Source organism: Salmo trutta, chromosome 12 (genome assembly GCF_901001165.1).
Source record: "Salmo trutta chromosome 12, fSalTru1.1, whole genome shotgun sequence".
Classification (NCBI taxonomy): domain Eukaryota; kingdom Metazoa; phylum Chordata; class Actinopteri; order Salmoniformes; family Salmonidae; genus Salmo; species Salmo trutta.
In genome coordinates this window covers 47,293,096-47,303,095 of record NC_042968.1, presented here as the reverse complement: position 1 = coordinate 47,303,095, position 10,000 = coordinate 47,293,096, and the positions used below count along the sequence as shown (strand labels likewise).

At 44.0% G+C, this 10,000-nt stretch overlaps 1 protein-coding gene across 1 annotated transcript in view; it reads left to right on the top strand.

Moving 5' to 3' along the window:
- The window catches only part of wdr59 (WD repeat domain 59), a gene marked incomplete in the record, with an annotated part of 43,251 nt that overhangs the window by 10,974 nt on the left and 22,277 nt on the right, over positions 1–10,000 (top strand). The window contains 8 exon segments of the mRNA XM_029768567.1: positions 1,123–1,239; positions 1,742–1,819; positions 1,945–2,101; positions 3,713–3,792; positions 4,086–4,224; positions 6,164–6,276; positions 8,394–8,558; positions 9,069–9,164. Coding sequence (XP_029624427.1) covers positions 1,123–1,239; positions 1,742–1,819; positions 1,945–2,101; positions 3,713–3,792; positions 4,086–4,224; positions 6,164–6,276; positions 8,394–8,558; positions 9,069–9,164 — 945 coding nt within the window.

Below are 10,000 nucleotides of genomic sequence, written 5' to 3'. Positions count from 1 at the left end.
TACTACATTATAACCTGTGTAGGGTCAGTACTACATTATAACCTGTGTAGGGTCAGAACTACATTATAACCTGTGTAGGGTCATCTGGACTAGAGGGTCACTATTACATTATAACCTGTATAGGGTCAGTACTACATTATAACCTGTGTAGGATCAGTACTACATTATAACCTGTGTAGGGTCAGTACTACATTATAACCTGTGTAGGGTCAGTACTACATTATAACCTATGTAGGGTCAGTGCTACATTATAACCTGTGGAGGGTCATCTGGACTATAGGGTCAGAACTACATTATAACTTGTGTAGGGTCAGTACTACATTATAACCTGTGTAGGGTCAGTACTACATTATAACCTGTGTAGGGTCACTACTACATTATAACCTATGTAGGGTCAATTCTAAATGGTATACTGGTACACACTTACTCGTTGATCAGATATCAATATTTCATTTCAGATTGAACATATTGAAGTGTCCTGTGTCCCTTATGTTCAGTCAGTGTCCCTGTAACATGTTCAGCCGGTGTCCCTGTAACATGTTCAGCCGGTGTCCCTGTAACATGTTCAGCCGGTGTCCCTGTAACATGTTCAGCCGGTGTCCCTGTAACATGTTCAGCCGGTGTCACCGTAACATGTTCAGCCGGTGTCCCCGTAACATGTTCAGCCGGTGTCCCCGTAACATGTTCAGCCAGTGTCCCCGTAACATGTTCAGCCAGTGTCCCGTAACATGTTCAGCCAGTGTCCCCGTAACATGTTCAGCCAGTGTCCCCGTAACATGTTCAGCCAGGTCCCCCGTAACATGTTCAGCAGTGTCCCCGGTAACTATGTTCATCCGGTAACATGTTCAGCCAGTGTCCCCGTAACATGTTCAGCCAGTGTCCCCGTAACATGTTCAGCCAGTTTCCCCGTAACATGTTCAGCCAGTGTCCCCGTAACATGTTCAGCCAGTGTCCCCGTAACATGTTCAGCCAGTGTCCCCGTAACATGTTCAGCCAGTGTCCCCGTAACATGTTCAGCCGGTGTCCCTGTAACATGTTCAGCCGGTGTCCCTGTAACATGTTCAGCCGGTGTCCCCGTGTCTTGGTTTTGTGCCTGATGGTCCTGTGTTATCTATTACCCAGAAACCCAACACAGCTGTGGAGTATGTAGCAGCTCACCTGTCTAAGATCCACGGTCTGGACTGGCACCCTGACAACGAACACATCCTGGCAACGTCCAGTCAGGACAACTCCGTCAGGGTAAATTACCTTTTCCCCGGAACGTCATAGCTACCGTAAAAGTTCATTTAAACGCGGTCTCAAATAGCCGTCTTGTCTAGCGTATTCAGGTTTCTTAACATTTGGAAAGTTTAACGCCAAATGTTCTGTTTCCATCAGGCCGATCGTTAAAATTTTTATCCGACGTGTACTTTTACTGGTATAAAATGGTCAGATGGAAACCTGGTTACACCGTGTAAATGATAACACATTAGACACAGGAAATGAAGAAATGTATTCAAATGCTTTGAATTAAACAATTAACTATGCAAATGAGCTAAAGCTGTGCGCATTAAGGAAATAGAGGCCTGGCTCAAATAGAAGCCTGTCTTTAAAAAAAAGCGCCTGTTGTCTTCAGTGATTTAAGGAAATAAACGCCTGGGCTTTTAATTGAAGTTTTACGATATGTAGGATATTCACATAGCTTTTTTGCTATGATTCTCCCGTTGTACTTACTGTGCTGTCCTTCAATTTCTCTGTGCAGTTCTGGGACTACAGACAGCCGAGGAAGTATCTGAACATCCTATCTTGTCAGGTTCCAGTGTGGAAGGCCAGATATACAGTGAGTTGACTCTTCCTTTCACCAGTTCTCCTCGTGTGAAGAGTGGATATCTGTCTGAGAGTTAGGGATATCTATCTGTCTATAACGCTGTGTGTGTGTGTGTGTGTGTGTGTGTGTGTGTGTAGCCTTTCTCCAACGGCCTGGTTACAGTGATGGTTCCCCAGCTGAGACGTGAAAACAGCTTGTTGCTTTGGAGCGCTCTGGACCTCAACAGCCCCGTTCACGCCTTCGTGGGACACGATGATGTGGTGCTGGAGTTCCAGTGGCGTCCGCAGAAAGAGGGTAAAGGAGGCCTCTACCGGCCTGGGTGGCTGGGTAATATACCTCTACCAGCCTGGGTGGCTGGGTAATATACCTCTACCAGCCTGGGTGGCTGGATAATATAACTCTACCAGCCTGGGTGGCTGGATAATATATCATATAATATAACTCTACCAGCCTGGATAATATATCATATAATATACCTCTACCAGCCTGGGTGACTGGGTAATATACCTCTACCAGCCTGGGTGACTGGGTAATATACCTCTACCAGCCTAGGTGGCAGGGTAATATACCTCTACCAGCCTGGGTGGCTGGGTAATATACCTCTATCAGCCTGGGTGGCTGGGTAATATACCTCTACTGGCCTGGGTGGCTGGGTAATATACCTCTACCAGCCTGAGTGGCTGGATAATATAACTCTACCAGCCTGGGTGACTGGGTAATATATCATATAATATAACTCTACCAGCCTGGGTGGCTGGATCATATATCATATAATATAACTCTACCAGCCTGGGTGGCTGGATAATATATCATGTAATACAACTCTTTACCAGCCTGGATAATATATCATATATAACTCTACCAGCCTGGGTGACTGGGTAATATACCTCTACCAGCCTGGGTGACTGGGTAATATACCTCTACCAGCCTGGGTGGCTGGATAATATAACTCTACCAGCCTGGGTGGCTGGATAATATATCATATAATATAACTCTTTACCAGCCTGGCTAATATATCATATAATATAACTCTACCAGCCTGGATAATATATCATATAATATAACTCTACCAACCTGGATAATATATCATATAATATAACTCTACCAGTCTGGGTGGCTGGATAATATATCATATAATATAACTCTACCAACCTGGATAATATATCATATAATATAACTCTACCAGTCTGGGTGGCTGGATAATATATCATATAATATAACTCTACCAACCTGGATAATATATCATATAATATAACTCTACCAGCCTGGATAATATATCATATAATATAACTCTACCAGTCTGGGTGGCTGGATAATATATCATATAATATAACTCTACCAGCCTGGATAATATATCATATAATATACCTCTACCAGTCTGGATAATATATCATATAATATAACTCTACCAGTCTGGATAATATATCATATAATATAACTCTACCAGCCTGGATTATATATCATATAATATAACTCTACCAGCCTGGATAATATATCATATAATATACCTCTACCAGCCTGGATAATATATCATATAATATAACTCTACCAGCCTGGATAATATATCATATAATATAACTCTACCAGTCTGGATAATATATCATATAATATAACTCTACCAGCCTGGATTATATATCATATAATATAACTCTACCAGCCTGGATAATATATCATATAATATACCTCTACCAGCCTGTATAATATATAACTCTTTACCAGCCTGGGTGGCTGACTTTATTCAAAGCAACTTCTTGTAATGCATACATTTTGTCAACATTACCAAGCTACCTCTTCCCCCACATCCTAAACTGTTATCATGAATCCACCTGGTAATGAAGTATTGCCGTGTCTCATCGTCCATAGAGTTCAGTCCTCTGATTCCTCCCGTCTTGTCTCCTTTTCTAGCTTCTAAGGACTACCAGATGGTGACGTTATCCAGAGACCAGACTCTGAGAATATGGAGGCTGGATCCACAGCTACAGAAGGTGTGGAATCTGTCAAATCCAACGCTCTATTCAAAATCTCTATGATTTGAATAGGAGATTTCAATAGAATAGGTACAGCTACAGAAGGCTGGAAGGTACAGCTACAGAAGGCTGGAAGGTACAGCTACAGAAGGTTTGGAATCTGTCAAATCCAACACTCTATTCAAAATCTCTATGAGGCCCTCTGGTCAAAAGTGGTGCGGTATTGTTTTGGTAACTGGGTGTCATTTGGGATTCGCTTCATGTTAATTCCATATTTAAAATATATGTTCTCCCTGTGTTTCTCTGTGTAGCTGTGTGCCAACGACCTGGTAGAGGATCTGATGGAAGGGATCAGCCTAACTACCGAGTCAGAGAAGAGCCTTCCCTCTCAGGACCCTGAACCCACCGTACACAGCTCTGGCCTGCCATCTGAAGACCTGCAGGGTGAGGGTGAGGGATGGTCCGTAATCACACCCCCACCAGAACACGCCTAGCTATCTTGATGGGTCATGTAATCATCTGGCGAAGTGGTCTTTGGTTTAGACATGTAGCTAGCTAAACAATAAACCTAACGGTGCTTTCAAGACAACTGGGGAACTTGGAAAGAATACGAGGTCAAATTATGGAGGCGGTGCTCTTCAGGTCGGAAAGTCGGGGTTCTAGAAAGAGGCCAGAGTTCCCGAGTTGGAATTCCAAGATGGATGACCGTTCAAAATGATTTTTTCTCAGTCTGAGCTCTTTTTTTTTCTCCTTGAGTTTTTAGTTGTCTTGAACGCAACAGCAGTTGGACGTCAGAGATTTCCAAGTTCCCATTTGTTTTGAATGCGGCATAGCAGTACAAACTGATTGTAATAGATAGCCACCATGCATTAATCTACAGGTAGCTTAAGCTAACCAACTAGGTTCAATGTTAGCTAGCTAGCTAACATTAGGCTATAACTAGAAATGCAAATGGATTTCTGAGACGTGAATAATATTACTACACAGATCATACACATAACGGTAGCTAGCGAGCCAGCCAGTGAACAGTAGCAAGCGAGCCAGCCAGCGAACGGTAGCGAGCGAGCCAGCCAGCGAACGGTAGCTAGCGAGCCAGCCAGCGAACGGTAGCTAGCGAGCCAGCCAGCGAACGGTAGCTAGCTAGCTAACAGTACGTGTTGTAATGAAAACGACTTAATAATATCTAAAAATGTAGCTAGCTAGACTATCTTACCCGTATACATGGATGGACGCTTCTCCCTCTCTGTCACGGATGCCATGGTTGCCCTTAGTTTGAAGATGTAATCCGGAGACAGGTGTTTTATACAACAGCCTTCTGTGTGTTCTCATTTTCTCCATCTCCTCAGCTATCATACTCCGCTTTCACTGCGCTTTTCGCTGATTTCAAAGCTCGGTCAACTTCATCTGTGACAACAACACTGTCGATCGCCGTTTCTTCCCTGTCACTGTCATCAGAAGACTCTACAATGTCTGTTTCAATGAAAATGTTTTTGACTTAAATCAGGGATTTCCTCATCGTCTGATTCAGAGAGTCAGCATGGCACGATCGTTCTCCAGAAATTAGTCCATTAAAACTTTTTCCCACTGATCGTTTGTCGATACGATAGCGCCTGTTAAATTCAGGGCGCCGCTTTTAGAGTTCTTCATACTATCTTTAAAATAGGCCACGCTGGGAAAGATTATCTACTCACAGAGGAATGTATAGACCTGACTACGGTAGAACAGAGGAACGTATAGACCTGACTACGGTAGAACAGAGGAATGTATAGACCTGACTACGGTAGAACAGAGGAACGTATAGACCTGACTACGGTAGAACAGAGGAATGTATAGACCTGACTACAGTAGAACACAGGAATGTATAGACCTGACTACAGTAGAACACAGGAATGTATAGACCTGACTACAGTAGACCAGGGGAATGTATAGACCTGACTACAGTAGAACACAGGAATGTATAGACCTGACTACAGTAGAACAGAGGAATGTATAGACCTGACTACGGTAGAACAGAGGAATGTACAGACCTGACTACAGTAGAACAGAGGAATGTATAGACCTGACTACAGTAGAACAGGGGAAAGTATAGACCTGACTACAGTAGAACAGAGGAATGTATAGACCAGACTACAGTAGAACAGAGGAATGTATAGACCTAACTACAGTAGAACAATGTATAGCCCGACTACAGTAGAACAGAGGAATGTATAGACCTGACTACAGTAGAACAGAGGAATGTATAGGCCTGACTACAGTAGAACAGAGGAATGTATAGACCTGACTACAGTAGAACAGAGGAATGTATAGACCTGACTACAGTAGAACAGAGGAATGTATAGACCTGACTACAGAAGAACAGAGGAATAAGTGTTGTCTCTCTTGCTCACAGACCAGGCTGGTTCTCTGACCTCCGGTGGTCGACATGACCCCTCTGCTCTGCCCCAGACACTGCAACAGGAGTTCTCTCTGGTCAACCTGCAGATCAGGAACGTCAACGTCGAGGTGAGCTTATAACTCCTAATGACCTCTCCCGTGATAGTCTTATGACTGCTTATAACTCCTTATGACATCTCCTGTGATAGTGTTATGACTGCTTGTAACTCCTGATGACGTGTCCTAGGATAGTCTTATGACTGCTTATAACTCCTGATGACGTCTCCTAGGATAGTCTTATGACTGCTTATAACTCCTGATGACATCTCCTAGGATAGTCTTATGACTGCTTATAACTCCTGATGACATCTCCTAGGATAGTCTTATGACTGCTTGTATCTCCTGATGACGTCTCCTAGAATAGTCTTATGACTGCTTATAACTCCTAATGACGTCTCCTATGATAGTCTTATGACTGCTTATAACTCCTTTTGACATCTCTTATGATAGTCTTATGACTGCTTGTAACTCCTGATGTCGTCTCCTAGGATAGTCTTATGACTGCTTATAACTCCTAATGACGTCTACTATGATAGTCTTATGACTGCTTATAACTCCTGATGACATCTCCTAGGATAGTCTTATGACTGCTTGTAACTCCTGATGACATCTCCTAGGATAGTCTTATGACTGCTTATAACTCCTGATGACATCTCCTAGGATAGTCTTATGACTGCTTGTAACTCCTGATGATGCTATGTCACTCCTCTTATGACAGTTTATAACTCATAATGACGTCTGCTGTATCAGTTATTTAAAACGGGTTATGACTCCTAATGACATCTGCTGTGTCAGTCTTACGACATCTTATGACATTGTTATGTAGGCTTTATGACAGTGTAGCTAGACGGACCCCTACACCATTCATACCGTTAGAATGGCTTTATTATGGTGGTCTGTTCAATAGAACTACATCTCCCTTTATTATGGTGGTCTGTTCAATAGAACTACATCTCCCTTTATTATGGTGGTCTGTTCAATAGAACTACATCTCCCTTTATTATGGTGGCCTGTTCAATAGAACTACATCTCCCTTTATTATGGTGGCCTGTTCAATAGAACTACATCTCCCTTTATTATGGTGGCCTGTTCTATAGAACTACATCTCCCTTTATTATGCGGTTCTGTGGTGTGATTGTTCTACGTCGTACCAATGCGGTTCTGTGGTGTGATTGTTCTACATCGTACCAACGCGGTTCTGTGGTGTGATTGTTCTACGTCGTACCAATGCGGTTCTGTGGTGTGGTTGTTCTACGTAGTACCAATGCAGTTCTGTGGTGTGATAGTTCTACATTCTACCGATGCGGTTCTGTGGTGTGATTGTTCTACATCGTACCAATGCGGTTCTGTGGTGTGATTGTTCTACGTCGTACCAACGCGGTTCTGTGGTGTGATTGTTCTACGTCGTACCAACGCAGTCTGTGGTGTGATTGTTCTACGTCGTACCAACGCGGTTCTGTGGTGTGATTGTTCTACATTGTACCAATGCGGTTCTGTGGTGTGATTGTTCTACGTAATACCGATGCGGTTCTGTGGTGTGATTGTTCTACGTAATACCGATGCGGTTCTGTGGTGTGATTGTTCTACGTAATACCGATGCGGTTCTGTGGTGTGATTGTTCTACGTAGTACCGATGCGGTTCTGTGGTGTGATTGTTCTACGTAGTACCGATGCGGTTCTGTGGTGTGATTGTTCTACGTCGTACTGATGCGGTTCTGTGGTGTGATTGTTCTACGTCGTACTGATGCGGTTCTGTGGTGTGATTGTTCTACGTCGTACCGATGCGGTTCTGTGGTGTGATTGTTCTATGTCGTACCGATGCGGTTCTGTGGTGTGATTGTTCTACGTCGTACCAATGCGGTTCTGTGGTGTGATTGTTCTATGTCGTACCGATGCGGTTCTGTGGTGTGATTGTTCTACGTCGTACCAATGCGGTTCTGTGGTGTGATTGTTCTACGTCGTACCAATGCGGTTCTGTGGTGTGATTGTTCTACATCGTACCAACGCGGTTCTGTGGTGTGATTGTTCTACGTCGTACCAATGCGGTTCTGTGGTGTGATTGTTCTACATTGTACCGATGCGGTTCTCTGGTGTGATTGTTCTACGTCGTACCGACGCGGTCCTGTGGTGTGATTGTTCTACGTCGTACTGACGCGGTTCTGTGGTGTGATTGTTCGAGCCTCCAGATGGATGCGGTGAACCGTAGCTGTGTGGTGTCGGCCCTGTTCGGGACCAACCAGGTCCACCTGGTGGTGAAGTTCCCTTCCCACTACCCCAACAACGCTGCTCCGTCCTTCCAGTTCATCTCCCCTACCACCATCCCCACCGCCATGAGGACCAAGATACAGAAGGTAACCCTGTGTGTGTGTGTGTGTGTGTGTGTGTGTGTGTGTGTGTGTGTGTGTGTGCCTGTATCGTGTGTGTGTGTGTGTGCGCCTGTATCGTGTGTGTGTGTGTGTGTGCCTGTATTGTGTGTGTGTGTGTGTGTCCCTGTATCGTGTGTGTGTGTGTCCCTGTATCGTGTGTGTGTGTGTGTGCCTGTATTGTGTGTGTGTGTGACTGTATCGTGTGTGTGTGTGTGTGTGTGCGCCTGTATCGTGTGTGTGTGTGTGTGTCCCTGTATCGTGTGTGTGTGTGTGTGTCCCTGTATCGTGTGTGTGTGCCTGTATCGTGTGTGTGTGTGTGTGTGTGCCTGTATCGTGTGTGTGTGTGTTCCTGTATCGTGTGTGTGTGCCTGTATCGTGTGTGTGTGTGTGTGTGTGTGTGTGTGTGTGTGTGTGTGTGTGTTCCTGTATCGTGTGTGTGTGTGTGTGTGTGTGTGTGTGTCCCTCTCTCCTCACGGTCGTATCTCCTCTGTGTAGATCCTGACAGACACGTCACTGCAGAAGGTCAAGAGGAATCAGAACTGTCTGGAGCCCTGTGTTAGACAGCTGGTGTCCTGTCTGGAGTCCTACATGGTGAGACATTTTAAATACACAAAATCACATCACATCAACAAGGATTCAAACATTTCAAAGGTTCTTGGACACAAGAACACACGTGGACAATGTTCCCTCTAAGCTGCGCTTGTGCACGGCCGTGCACCTCCTGCACAGAGATGCAAGAGATTGAACTGCACTGAGTTCGTCCCATTAGTTTACACTGGATAGATCCATGTTTTATCATTAGTTTACACTGTATAGATCCATGTTTTATCATTAGTTTACACTATATAGATCCATGTTTTATCATTAGTTTACACTGTATAGATCCATGTTTTATCATTAGTTTACACTGTATAGATCCATGTTTTATCATTAGTTTACACTGTATAGATCCATGTTTTATCATTAGTTAGGCCTTCACTGAACACCTCATATAGACTACTGTAGACCTGAACACCTCATATAGACTACTGTAGGCCTTCACTGAACACCTCATATAGACTACTGTAGGCCTGAACACCTCATATAGACTACTGTAAGCCTGAACACCTCATATAGACTACTGTAGACCTGATCACCTCATATAGACTACTGTAGGCCTGAACACCTCATATAGACTACTGTAAGCCTGAACACCTCATATAGACTACTGTAGGCCTGAACACCTCATATAGACTACTGTAGACCAGCCTATTGGCTACTGTCTATAACTGTAAGGGTTCAGCCTATTGGCTACTGTCTAAAACGGTCAGGGTTCAGCCTATTGGCTACTGTCTAAAACTGTCAGGGTTCAGCCTATTGGCTACTGTCTTAAAACTGTCAGGGTTCAGCCTATTGGCTACTGTCTAAAACTGTAAGGGATCAGCCTA